The sequence below is a fragment of the Pygocentrus nattereri genome, chromosome 17, assembly GCF_015220715.1.
Source record: "Pygocentrus nattereri isolate fPygNat1 chromosome 17, fPygNat1.pri, whole genome shotgun sequence".
Classification (NCBI taxonomy): Eukaryota; Metazoa; Chordata; class Actinopteri; order Characiformes; family Serrasalmidae; genus Pygocentrus; species Pygocentrus nattereri.
In genome coordinates, this window is record NC_051227.1 from 13,004,749 (window position 1) to 13,018,657 (window position 13,909).

A 13,909-nucleotide genomic window follows, 5' to 3' on the forward strand; every position below is an offset into this window, starting at 1 on the left:
CTCTGACCGTCATGTACTGTAAACATTAACCAGCAAATAAACAATCATTCAACTATCAGCTCTCCATTACACGAGACCTGCTCTTACTGGAGGAAATATAGACCCAGCAAAGCAACAAAACTCTCATCATTCTGAGCCGTGAGTCACAGAACCGAACTGCAATAAAATAAGATAAAAAAGAGAGAAAGAGATAAATTAAGAGAGAAAGAAAAAAAAGAGAAGAAAAGAAGGAGAAAAAGAAAAAAGGGAAGGAAGAGAAGTAGAGGAAAAAAGGGCAAAGAAAAGGAGAAAGAAGGAAAGAGATGAAAAAAGGGAGAGAAAGAGATAAAGGAAAGAATAGAAGAAAGGAGGAAAGAGGGTAGAAAATACAGAAAGTAAGCAAGAATGGAAGAAAGGAAAAAGGAGAGAGAAAGAAAGAGAAATAGCGAAAGACAGAAAAGGAAGGAAAGAAGGGAGGGAAAGAGAGAAGTAGTGAAAGAAAAGAAAGGAAAGAACGAGAAAAAAAGGATGGAGAGAATGGAAGAAAGTGAAAGGGAAAGAGAGTAAGAAGAAAAAAGGAAGAGAGAAAAAGAGAGAAGGGGAGAAAATAAGGAAGGAAAGAAAGAAAAAGGAGAGAGTGCAAGAAAGTGAAAAAGAACAAGGCAAAAAGAGAGAAAGAAGGAATGAAAGATAAAGAAGGATTAATGAAGAGAAAGGAAGGAAAAAGAAGGAAAAAAGCAAATAAAGAAATCAAAGACGGGAGAAGGGAAGAAAAAGGAAGGAAAGAAAGGAAGAAGGGAAGAATGGGTGAATGTGAAAAAGAAAGGGGAAAGGAAGGAAAAGAGTAAATAACGAGGAAAGAACGGAATGATGGGGGGGAGGAGAAGAAAAGTGAAATAAGAAGGTTAAGCAGGATGGAAGTAAAAAGAAAGGAGGAAGAGAGAAAAGGAAGGTTAGAAGGATGAAGCAAGGAGAAAATGAATAATTGAGGGATAAAATATTAAAATGAGCTGCTTTAAATGTGGAGATGGAGGAATAAAAGCAGAAGGGATGATGAAGAGAAGAGAGGAGGCCGTAAAAAGGATCTCCACTGAGCCAGAGCGCCGCTCAGTGTGTTTATGTTCACTTTAACTCTGGCTGTAAAACAGATAAATAGAACTTCAGAACTTTAGAACGTAGAACGTTCAGTAGCTCATCAGTACATGATCCACTCATTTCATCACCATCTTTAGTTCTGTCTGTAATAGTCATGAGCCGCCGCCAGCCCCTCTGATTAAACACCGTCAGGTTCTTATGGACAGTGTTTTTAAGGCATCAGGACCTTTACTTCATACCAGTGGTGGAGAAACTACACAAATCATGTACTGGAGTTAAAGTAGAGACACCCACGGTAAATATTACACCAGTAACAGTAGAACTTCCTCCTTTTAGACCTCCACTTGAGTAAAAGTACTAAAGTATTTACCTTCAAATGTACTTAAGTATCAAAAGTAAAAGTACTAAAAGAGTAATTCTGGCTCTGATGTCCTGTTATCATTTTTATAACAAGACTCTCTTCATGAACTCATTTCAGGTGAAAATCCTCCAGCGTCTCTCTTGGTAAACCAGTCTTTTAATAGAACGTCATTAATTAGTGACGCTGACGTCTATTAAAATGATCATAAGCACAAAACACTGAAGGTAAACAGTTTCCATCAGGGAGAACCGAGTGGCTCTGAAATCACTTTTACACACAAGCAAAGTTTCAGTTTCAGATTTATTTACAACTTAGTTCCAAGTTTAAGTTGAATAAAAACTGGCTTTAAACTCAGGATCACAGATGAGCTCCTTTACTATGTTGATCTGTAGGCCTCTGTTCATAAACATAAACCAGCCCAGACTAATTTACTATAAAATGAAATGGTGTTTGTAGAAATTCAGAAAAAAGCCGCGTCAGTCACGACTGCATATGTGGACATATTTCTATATTGTGCTCTATTTACACAAAGTTAGGTTAGTTCATCATTTATGTTGAACAGACTCTCCCAAAATGTTACGCTGCTGCGCTGACGTTGAACCATGTGCTGCACTGGGTCGGTATGACCAACAGGTCAAAACAAGCTCTGAACAAAGTGACCGCTGGGCCCTGATTGGTGCTCTGGCTTTGCACTTCTTTCGTTTTGAGATGTTACATTTTAATACACACAAAAACCAAAAGGAATGACAGATTTCTCAAAATGTGGGAGGAAAAAGTCAGATATTAGACTCTGAAATGTAGTGGAGTGAAAGGAAAAAGTCGCCCAGAATGGAAAAACTTCAGTACAGATACACAAACAAACTTACAAACTTAAGTACAGAAACTAATTACATTTACTCAGTTACTGTCCACCACTGCTTCATATACACACCGATTCCTGGTTATTAACACTACGTTCCATTCTTCATACAAAGAATATGTTGTAATATCTCAGTGCAGTAATGTAGAAATCGTATATTAAAGCAACAAGCCATGAGAGGCCGTATGTCACAGTGATTTAATCACAGGGAAGAGTGTTTTTAGGCATGACGTGATGTAAAACTCTCTTCCCTGTTGAAAAATCACTAACGCACAGCTTCAAGTGGCTTATTGCTTCTATAAAACAGCAGCCAACGTAAAATATGATACAATACGCATTTGTTCAGTAAATAAGTTATTATTAATAATAATCGACATAAACAAGTCCTCCACCAAGAAATGTAGTCCTTTAGTATATGATATTGCTGCCATGAACCCATAAATAAGGAGAACGTTTGGACGCCCATTGCTGTACACTGTGGTCATTTCATGCACTTTTAAACTTCTTTTCTTATAACAGTGAGCAAATGAGATCACAGCATTGTTTAATGCAAAACCTTTTGTTTTAAAAGAACTTTTTTTGTGCTCAAATCACCACCATGAGTCTTATTTAGCACCAATTCAGGCCTCTTCTCACGCTGGGGCTGAGTCTCAATCGGTTCCCTGCTCCCTACATAGTGCACTACGTAGGACTTTAAATACTGGATCCTGCAACCTCACAGAGCAAAACACAGCTAAGAAACAGTCATTTGGGTCTCAGACACATCCACACTTGATACATGATGCACTGTTTGGCTGTTCAGGCTAGAATTTCTAATCTTTCATAGCTAGAACACTGTTTAGTGAGTCTGGTATTCAGCCTGGGTTTGATATGACTTCTGACCAACAAATTTGAAGGGTGAAAGACATTCAACATTTTTGTCTTTTATACTGCAGTTTTACTGTAAATCAAACTGTAAGTGCTTTAATCTAAGCCTGTGATATTAATGATGGAGCTGTTTAGGCTGTTGGCTCTTTTAGCCTGTTTGCTGACCAGCCCAGTTCTAGTTTAGAACATAAGCTGTCAGCCTCTCCGTTTAAACAGAACCGGGTTCTTACTTAGTCAGTGCACTCAATGCTCCATGTGAGCAGCATGGGAGTCAAAGATTATCCATTAACAGTACAAGGGGTTTTTTCCCCCCCATGTAGTGGTGCAGTGATGGTTCAGTTGTTGTGAGGCGGTCATAGGTGTGCATTTATCATGGATTTTACAACGGCTTTGAACACAGCTCTCTCTCTCTCTCTCTCTCTCTCTCTCTCTCTCTCTCTCTCTCTCTCTCTCTCTCTCTCTCTCTCTCTCTCTCTCTCTCTCTCTCTCTCTCTCTCTCTCTCTCTCTCTCTCTGTCTGTCTGTCTGTCTGTCTGTCTGTCTGTCTTTCTTTCCTTCTTTCTTTCCTTCTTTCTTTCTTTCCTTCTTTCTTTCTTTCTTTCCTTCTTTCTTTCTTTCCTTCTTTCTTTCTTTCTTTCTTTCCTTCTTTCTTTCTTTCCTTCTTTCTTTCTTTCTTTCTTTCTTTCTCTCTCTCTCTCTCTCTCTCTCTCTCTCTCTCTCTCTCTCTCTCTCTCTCTCTCTCTCTGTCTGTCTGTCTGTCTGTCTGTCTGTCTGTCTGTCTGTCTGTCTGTCTGTCTGTCTTTCTTTCTTTCCTTCTTTCTTTCTTTCCTTCTTTCTTTCTTTCTTTCTTTCTTTCTTTCTTTCTTTCTTTCTCTCTCTCTCTCTCTCTCTCTCTCTCTCTCTCTCTCTCTCTCTCTCTCTCTCTCTCTCTCTCTCTCTCTCCATCTGTCTCTTTATCTCTCTCTCTCTCCCCTCTCTCTCTCTCTCTCTCTCTTTATCTATCTCTCTCTGAATGAAAGCAGAATAAGATGGGGAAAAATCAATAATAATCACAGTATTAGAGTATTATAATAATAATAGTGAGGGTATGGAGGGTGAGAGTAAGTAGAGTAGGGGCATGTGGGGTCAGGAGGGTGGGGCTGGGGGGGGTTTACCCACTGTCTCTCAGGCGGTGGCATGTTATGTATCTGGCAGCGAGGGGGGCCTGTGTGCCCCTCTCCGAGGAATATTCCTAATTTCTCCAATTCTGTACATTTCTCAAAATTTGGAATGACTCTATCTATCTATCTATCTATCTATCTATCTATCTATCTATCTATCTATCTATCTATCTATCTATCTATCTATCGAGAGAGAGAGAGAGAGAGATTTATATTTTGGTCTGATTTTAAGCTTGTAGACTAGACATTAATCAGCAACTAATCGTCAGTTTCCTGCTTTGTTAGACAGACTCGAGGTCTGTAATAGGCCTATGATATCATGTGTAATATGCTACTGCTCCCTGTAGCTAATTGACAGTAGTACCGTGGGGGGCCTAGGGAGCGTGGAGGTGGACAAACGTGAGCTGCTTTCCAAAAAAATAATAATAATAAAGTGCACTGCAGAGCAGCTTTGCTGCTCCACCAGCACACAGTGTGAGTCCATTTTCATGAGAAAGGTTCACTGAACTGGTTTCTGCAGCTGCTTTCTCCAGTCACCTGTTTCAGCCCAGCGGGTAATGTGGAAACACCACACAGACGCTGGTTTACGCCAAGGAGAAGAAACACACCTGCTCAGAAACCTAGAAACTAACTGTGTTCTGGCTGTGGTTTAGTAGTTCCCTGTGTGGTTTGGTATTTCTCTGTGTGATTTGGTAGTTCACTGTGTGATTTGGTAGTTCTCTGTGTGGTTTAGTAGTTGACTGAGTGGTTTGGTAGTTCTCTGTGTGGTTTAGTAATTCCCTGTGTGGTTTGGTAGTTGACTGAGTGGTTTGGTAGTTGACTGAGTAGTTTGGTAATTCTCTGTCTGGTGTAGTAGTTCACTGTGTGGTTTGATAGTTGACTGAGTGGTTTGGTAGTTCTCTGTGTGGTTTAGTAGTTCTCTGAGTGGTTTGGTAGTTCACTGTGTGGTTTGGTAGTTTACTGTGTGGTCCGGTTGTTCACTGTTGTGGTCCGGTAGTTCACTGTTGTGGTCCGGTAGTTCACTGTTGTGGCCCGGTAGTTCACTGTTGTGGTTTGGTAGTTCTCTGAGTGGTTTGGTAGTTCTCTGAGTGGTTTGGTAGTTCACTGTGTGGTTTGGTAGTTCACTGTGTGGTTTGGTTGTTTACTGTGTGGTTTGGTTGTTCACTGTGTGGTCCGGTTGTTCACTGTGTGGTCCGGTTGTTCACTGTGTGGTCCGGTTGTTCACTGTGTGGTCCGGTTGTTCACTCTGTGGTTTGGTTTATCACTGTTGTGGTCCGGTTGTTCACTCTGTGGTCTGGTAGTTCATTGTTGTGGTCTGGTAGTTCACTGTTGTGGTCTGGTAGTTTACTGTGTGGTCTGGTAGTTGACTGAGTGGTTTGGTAGTTCACTGAGTGGTTTGGTAGTTTACTGTGTGGTCCGGTTGTTCACCGTGTGGTCTGGTTGTTCACTGTGTGGTTTGGTTTATCACTGTTGTGGTTTGGTTTATCACTGTTGTGGTCTGGTAGTTCACTGTTGTGGTCTGGTAGTTCACTGTGTGGCAGTTTGTACCTATTAAGATATTATGAACAATAGGCTCTGTCTTTTTTATTAACTATTATGAAACCACAAAGTTAAAATCAGTTGAGGCCTCTATTATTTTTGCTGAGGGAAGGCTTGAAGCTGCAGCATGGCTTTCTCTGTTTAACAGGCACAACCCTGATGAAAAGAAAGTGCTGCCACAGAGTGCTCAGGTTATGAGACATAGATAATCAGGAACACAAGTTATGAGACAAATTTTATTCATTTTGTGTGAATTAAATCCACAGACACTGCGTTTCTGACATTTCAATCACCTGACTCGAGTTTCAGTGTGAAAGATGTAATCTTCTGCTGATTGATGACGCAGACAATGAGCAAATGAGGTGGATGTTGATGAACGTAGATGTTTGATCTAACGTTTGTCTGTGTATGTGTAGACTCTGCAGATGGGTATCCAGCATTTCTCTGGGCTGTTTGTGCTGCTGTGTGTGGGCGTGGCCGGGGCATTACTCTCCCTGCTGGGTGAACACGCCTTCTACCGCTTCATACTGCCTCACCTGCGCCACCAGCACAGGCTCAGGTACTGGCTCCACACCAGCCAGGTGAGACACAGCTTCCTCTGTTGGCTTTTAGTACAGTTCAGCAAATTATCACGCCCCACCCCCTCACCCCCCACCCAAGGTATATAGGAGGACATGATTCGTGTCTGAAGTTTGCTTCTTTAGTTTTAGCTCTGGAGCTACAGGCTTCTGTTCTGTTTTGTTCTGTTTTCTGTTCCATTCCGTTTTGTTTTGTTCCATTTCATTCTATATGTTTTTGTTCTAGCTTTCCTGAAAAAGTTAATTCTACAATGGTCATCTCATCAGATAAGATTATTTCAATACTATGATGTTTTTGGCGCTATATTCTTCTGTGCTGTACTCTTCTATATTCTTCTGTGCTGTACTCTTCTATATTCTTCTGTGCTGTACTCTTCTATATTCTTCTGTGCTGTACTCTTCTATAGTCTTCTGTACTGTACTCTTCTATAGTCTTCTGTGCTGTACTCTTCTATATTCTTCTGTGCTGTACTCTTCTATATTCTTCTGTGCTGTACTCTTCTATATTCTTCTGTACTGTACTATTCTATATTCTTCTCTGCTTTACTCTTCTATAGTCTTCTGTACTGTACTCTTCTATAGTCTTCTGTGCTCTACTCTTCTATATTCTTCTGTACTGTACTCTTCTATATTCTTCTGTACTGTACTCTTCTATATTCTTCTGTACTGTACTCTTCTATAGTCTTCTGTGCTCTACTCTTCTATAGTCTTCTGTACTGTACTCTTCTATAGTCTTCTGTACTGTACTCTTCTATAGTCTTCTGTGCTCTACTCTTCTATATTCTTCTGTGCTCTACTCTTCTATATTCTTCTGTACTGCAATCTTCTCATATCCCGTATTCTCCTGTTCTGTATTCTCCTGTTCTGTATTCTCCTGTTTCGTATTCTCCTGTTCTGTATTCTCATATCCCGTATTCTCCTGTTCTGAAATCTTGCGTTCCATATTCTCCTGTTTCGTATTCTCCTGTTCTGTATTCTCCTGTTTCGTATTCTCCTGTTCCGTATTCTCATATCCCGTATTCTCCTGTTCTGTATTCTTGCGTTCCATATTCTCCTGTTCTGTATTCTCCTGTCCCGTATTCTCACGTTCTGTATTCTCGTGTTCTGTATTCTCCTGTTTCGTATTCTCCTGTTTCGAATTCTCTTGTTCTGTATTCTCCTGTTTTGTATTCTCCTGTTTTGTATTCTCCTGTTTTGTATTCTCCTGTTCTGTATTCTCCTGTCCCGTATTCTCGCGTTCTGTATTCTCCTGTTCCGTACTCTCCTGTTCCGTACTCTCAATTTTCATATTCTTCTGTTCTGTATTCACCTGTTCCGTATTCTTCTGTTCCGTACTCTCAATTTCCATATTCTCCTTTTCTGTATTCTGCTTTTCCTTATTCTCCTGTTCCATATCTTCCTGTACTTATATAGACTCACATCTTGTACATCTTCCATCCATATCCTGTACAATCTGGAAGATTCTATATCCGTGTGCTATCCCTGAGAACCTGCATCTCACCTATCTCCCTCCGACTAACTGCACATATAGAATGTGAACAACAGCACATTTCATAACTTATTACTGTACAACTGTACATTGGAATAGTGCAATATTAGTGTATATTGTGTATATTCATTGTGTAAATATTGCTTTTTCTTCTTAGATATTTCTATATTTTTTTGCATCTAAATTCTATAATGGGGGCTACACACCTATCATGTTCACTCACTTTCCACCTGTGTAAATGTGATGTGACATGTGATTTGATTTGTGTTCTTCTGTTCTGTTCACTTCTATTCTGTCCTCTTTTGTTCTGTTTTCTTCTGCAGTCTTTTTTTTCTGTTCTGCTGTTTTACAATCTGTTCCATTCTACTGTTCAAATGATTTGTTGATCCTTATCTTAGTTTTGTTTATATGATCAAGCTTTCTACAGTCATTTCACCAAATCTTGATAACAATCATGCTCCCGTTTTAAACCATGGAGTTTGTGCCCCCTCTAGTGGTAAACAGGTGTGAGCACAGGTTACTGCACGGTGGAGCTCATTCACACTGTGCTGTTGTTATCGTAGAACGCATCTAACACATTTCACTATTTGTGCTGTTGTGATTGCAGAAGATCCATCGGGCCTTAAACATGGCATGTGATGAGGACAGTAAAGCAGAGGCAGCTATTACAGACAGAAGGTGACCAAACATGCAATATACCTCACTGTACAATTCAACACTTCATATAGATCTGCCCCTCTGATCAGCTATTAGTTGTAATTCTGTTATTAAAAGACATGCATGAGGTATAAAATCTGGTATTTATGTGTACAAACACCTTTCCATCACACTTAAATCATAATAAAATATCCTCTCTTCTACGTATAAACACTGATATGGTTTAAAATGAACAGTCATATGTAACATACTTGATCCACCTGATCAAAACAATCAACAGTGTAGGAACTTATTGGAACTGAAATTTCTGGGAGGGTAAGAAAGGTATAGAGCTGGTCAGCTTTGCTGTAGAATCTAGAATATTTTATATAGAATTTTCATTTTTGGCTAGCATAAAAAAACAAATTCTAAACCAGTCATTAGGGGTGTACTTTGTGTACTTCTGGTGCCGGTCCCAAGCCCGGATAAATGGTGAGGGTTGCGTCAAGAAGGGCATCCGGCGTAAAACGTGTGCCAAAACCATCATGCGGATCACAAATATGATTGCCATACCGGATAGGTCAAGGCCCGGGTTAACAACGACCGCCTCCGGTGCTGTTGACCAGCAGGGTGCCGTGGAAATTGGACTACTGTAGGTCGAAGACCATCAAAGAGGAGAGGAGGAAGGTGGATTAGAAGGCAGCGAGAGAGAAGGAAAGGCAGGAGTGTGGAGGTTAAGAGCAGGGACTCTGAACATAGGGACAATGACTGGTAAAGGCAGAGAGCTTGCAGACATGATGGAGAGAAGGAAGGTAGATATTCTGTGTGTCCAGGAGAACAGATGGAAAGGAAGCAAGGCCAGGAACATTGGAGGTGGATTCAAACTGTTCTATCATGGTGTAGAGAGGAAGAAATGGAGTAGGGATAATCCTAAAGGAACAGCTTGTGAAAAGGGTTCTGGATGTAAAGAGAGTGTCAGACTGGATCATGAGCCTGAAGTTGGAGGTTGATGGTGTGATTTTGAATGTGGTCAGTTCATATGCACCACAGGTTGGTTGTCAGAGGAGAAAGAGGAATTTTGGAGTAAGATGGATGAAGTGGTAGATGGTGTCCCTAGAGAGGAGAGATTAGTGATTGGTGCAGACTTCAGTGGACATGTTGGTGAAGGGAACAGAGGGGATGAAGAGGTGCTGGGTATGTATGGTGTGAAAGACAGAAATGCGGAAGGTCAGATGGCTGTAGATTTTGCAAAGAGAATGGAAATGGCTGTGGTGAACACGTATTTTCAGAAGAGGGAAGAACAAGAGTGGAGGGAGGTGCACACAAGTGGATTATATCCTTAGCAGGAGATGTCACCTAAAGGAGATTGGAGATTGTAAAGTGGTGCCAGGGGAAAGTGTAGCAAGGCAGCATAGGGTGGTTGTCTGTAGAATGAGATTAGAAACAAAGAAGAGGAAGAGAGTGAAGACAGAGCCAAAGATTAGATGGTGGAAGCTGAAGGAGGAGGATGGTTGCAGGCAGTTCAGGGAAAAATTGCAACAGGCACTTAGGGGCCGTGAGGAGCTACCTGAGGACTGGGAAACTACAGCTAAGGTGGTGAGAGAAACTGGCAAGAATGTGTTGGGTGTTTCGTCTGGTCAGAGGAAAGAAGACAAAGAAAGTTGGTGGTGGAATGAGGAAGTCCAGGAGAGTATTCAGAAGAAGAAGGCAGCTAAGAAAAAGTGGGATAACCAGAGAGATGAAGGAAGTAAGCAGGAGTACTGTGAGGCTAGTCGCATAGCGAAAATAATGGTGGCAAAGGCAAAAGCTCAGGCCTATGATGAGCTGTATGAGAGGCTGGACAGTAAAGAAGGAGTAAAGGACTTGTATCGTTTGGCTAAACAGAGAGATAGAGCTGGAAAGGATGTACAGCAGGTTAGGCTAATTAAAGGATAGAGAGGGAAATGTACTAGTGAGTGAACAGAGAGTGTTGAGTAGATGGAAGGAGTACTTTGAAGAACTAATGAATGAGGAAAACGAGAGAGCGAGGAGGACAACAGGTGGAGAGACGGTGGATCAGGAAGTGCAGAGAATTAGTAAGGTGGAAGTGAGGGCAGCTTTAAAAACGATGAAGAATCAAAAGGCAGTTGGTCCAGATGACATACCTGTGGAGGTATGGAGATGTTTAGGAGAGAAGGCAGTGGACTTTTTAACCAGGATGTTTAACAAAATCCTGGAGAATGAGAGGATGCCTGATGAGTGGAGAAGCAGTGTACTGGTCCCCATTTTTAAGAACAAGGGTGATGTGCAGAGCTGCAGTAACTACAGAGGTATAAAGTTGATGAGCCACACCATGAAGGTATGGGAAAGAGTTGTTGAAGCAAGGCTAAGGCGAGAGGTTCAGATCAGTGAGCAGCAGTTTGGTTTCATGCCCAGAAAGAGTACCACAGATGCAATTTTTGCATTGAGAGTGTTGGTAGAGAAGTACAGAGAGAAGTCAGAAGGAGCTACGTTGTGTCTTTGTGGATCTAGAGAAGGCATATGATAGGGTGCCAAGACAGGAACTGTGGTACTGTATGAGGAAGTCAGGTGTAGCTGAAAAGTATGTTAGGGTGGTGCAGGACATGTATGAGGACAGTGAGACAGTGGTGAGGTGTGCAATTGGAGTGACAAATGGTTTCAAGGTGAAGGTGGGGTTACATCAGGGATCAGCTTTGAGCCCCTTCTTGTTTGCAATGGTGATGGACAGGTTGACAGATGAGTTCAGGCAGGAGGCTTCATGGACCATGATGTTTGCTGATGACATTGTAATCTGTGGTGAGAGTAGAGAGCAGGTGGAAGAGAATCTGGAGAGGTGGAGGTTTGCACTGGAGAGGAGAGGAATGAAGGTCAGAAGAGATAAAAAGGAATACATGTGTGTGAATGAGAGGGAGGCAGGTGGAAAGGTGAAGATGCAAGGAGTAGAGGTTGTAAAGGTGGATGACTTCAAATATCTTGGGTCAACCATCCAGAGCAATGGACAGTGCAAAAAAGAGGTGAGGAAGAGGATGCAGGCAGGATGGAGTGGGTGGAGACGGATGTCAGGGCTGATGTGTGACAGAAGGATAGCAGCAAGAGCGAAAGGGAAGGTTTACAAGACAGTAGTGCGTCCTGCTATGATGTATGGTTTGGAGACTGTGGCTCTGTTTAAAAGACAGGAGGCTGAGCTGGAGGTGGCGGAGATGAAGATGCTGAGATTTTCGTTGGGAGTGACAAGGCTGGACAAGATTAGAAATGAGCAGATCAGAGGGACAGTGAAGGTGGAGCAGTTTGGAGATAAAGCCAGAGAGGCCAGGTTGAGATGGTTTGGACATGTGTTGAGGAGGAATAGTGGACATATTGGGCAAAGAATGTTGGAGATGGAGCTGCCGGGTAGAAGGAGAAGAGGTAGACCTCAGAGAAGGTTTATGGATGTAGTGAAGGTGGACATTGAGATGGTTGGTGTGAAAGTAGAGGAGGCAATGGATGGGGCAAGATGGAGGCAGATGATCCGCTGAGGCGACCCCTAAAGGGAGCAGCCGAAAGAAGAAGAAGAAAAAAACAAATTCTACCCATTTTTCACAATGTCTAAATTCAATTTCTGTTAACATGTAAACAGAGAGATTCAGGGTGGTTTAGTGTGAAATGGTTCAGACGTCTTTACAATGTTGGTGATGGGAACCAGGCGTCGCCATGACTACAACACAGATATAGACATTTTATTTACCATCCAGAACCACCAGAGAACCTACACGATTCTTCTGAGTTTATGTGGAATGTTAATGGTGGAAAATAGTGGAAAATCTGAAATAATAAGAAAACCTTTTTGCCTATTTTGTCCTGTATGTATCTCCTTCAGCAGAAATGGATTTAAAATATATTTTAGGCAAAAATCTTCATAAAACTATCATAAAACAGCATCAGGCTGCGAATTCATGACCATTTCATGCTGTAACTTTGTTAGACGCATGAAACTCTTGGTTCCTATTATTTACACATCTTAACCATTTTATTAAGCAGGACTTCTGACAAAATGCTGACATTCCCTTTTAATACAGATCCAGAAATGTAATTCGGGACATAATTAGAGCTTTTCTTTCCCTCCAGCCCCTCTTTATGTCTGTCAGAAAACTGTAACCTGCACCGCGTTCGCACTGCTGTGCCCACCATTTCCATCTCCACCTCCAGCAACTACAGCTCTGCTCCCAGGTGGAACAACGAGAGCACCAAGGCCGAGCTTAAGGATGCCAATCACAAGCGTGTCCACTTTAACCTGGAGACCCTAAACAGCTACCGGCTGGACCAGGGCAGGAGGGGTTTGGTGGGCAGCCCCCCGACCCAGCTGTGTGCCAACGGTGGTCCGTCTCCTGGACTCAGCCTGGTTCTCTCCCCGCCGTCTGGAGCCTCTGCACGCCCCTCCTCTCCTTGGGAGCTAGAGCTCCAAGAGCTCCAGGTGAGGATCGAGGAGTTTCGTGGCCAGCTCAGGGCTGCCCTGGCCAGGAGAGCAGAGCTCCAGAGGACTCTAGAGAAAGAGAGACAGAGCAGGACAGAGGGTCAGAACCGGGGGATTTCAAACACCATCCCTGCTGGACACTCTAACTCATCCACTGCCTCCAATGTGGCAGCCAAAGTCATCAACAAGAGGAGATGATTAGAGTTTGTATCTGCATCATTACAAGGCAGAGTAATGGAGCGCAAGCGAAGTGCAAGGTCTGTTTATGGAGGTTCATCCAGTACTCATGGTCATTAGCATTAACATGGACAAAGGCATAGAAAGACAGGGCTATCCTGTGCATATCTGAAGTGGCTAACAACCTGGACAAATTAAGGAGTAGCCAGCAGGCAAAGAGTAAGGCTAAACAAACCAGGCTTAAACATGGGATCAGGCCAGGGATTGCAAAGGTGGTGGAAAGCCTTCTCAGATGAAGCAAGGCTGTTACTGCAGTACAGTGGAGACCAATACCCCGATAATACCCTTGATTTTGGAAGAAATCTGAGATGAGCAGCTGTCTCAATACAAATAGTGTACTAGACAGTGAAACAGGTTGTAAGCAGGAGGTCCATTTATTGAGGTTCATTCAGATCATGGTGTCTATTCATAGCTTGGATCGAGGCACAAGCAGATAGGGCTGACCTAGACATCTTCAAAGTCGACAGAGAGCAAACAGGCGAGGTCAACAACCTGGAGAAACAACTCTGGGCTGCTCTGGCCAGGAGAGCAGATCTGCAGATAAAGCCAGGAGCCTCCAACGCAGCAGCCAAAAACAGTATTGCACATCTCTGTAGCATACAAGGCAGTAAATTGAGACACTGGCAAGCCAAGGTCCTAGAAAACAAAGGAAAGGCTTAA

General features: G+C 42.4%; 1 protein-coding gene across 2 annotated transcripts in view; it reads left to right on the forward strand.

Annotated features, from left to right (window-relative positions):
* grin3ba (glutamate receptor, ionotropic, N-methyl-D-aspartate 3Ba) overlaps positions 1-13,909 on the forward strand; it is a 141,805-nt gene that overhangs the window by 125,493 nt on the left and 2,403 nt on the right. For both annotated transcript variants that reach the window (XM_037546632.1, XM_037546633.1), the window contains exons 8-10: positions 6,276-6,440; positions 8,534-8,604; positions 12,667-13,909. The exon at positions 12,667-13,909 is cut by the window's right edge and continues 2,403 nt beyond it. In XM_037546632.1, coding sequence (XP_037402529.1) covers positions 6,276-6,440; positions 8,534-8,604; positions 12,667-13,210 — 780 coding nt within the window. In that variant the 3' untranslated portion in view covers positions 13,211-13,909. The remainder of the gene's footprint in view (positions 1-6,275; positions 6,441-8,533; positions 8,605-12,666) is intronic.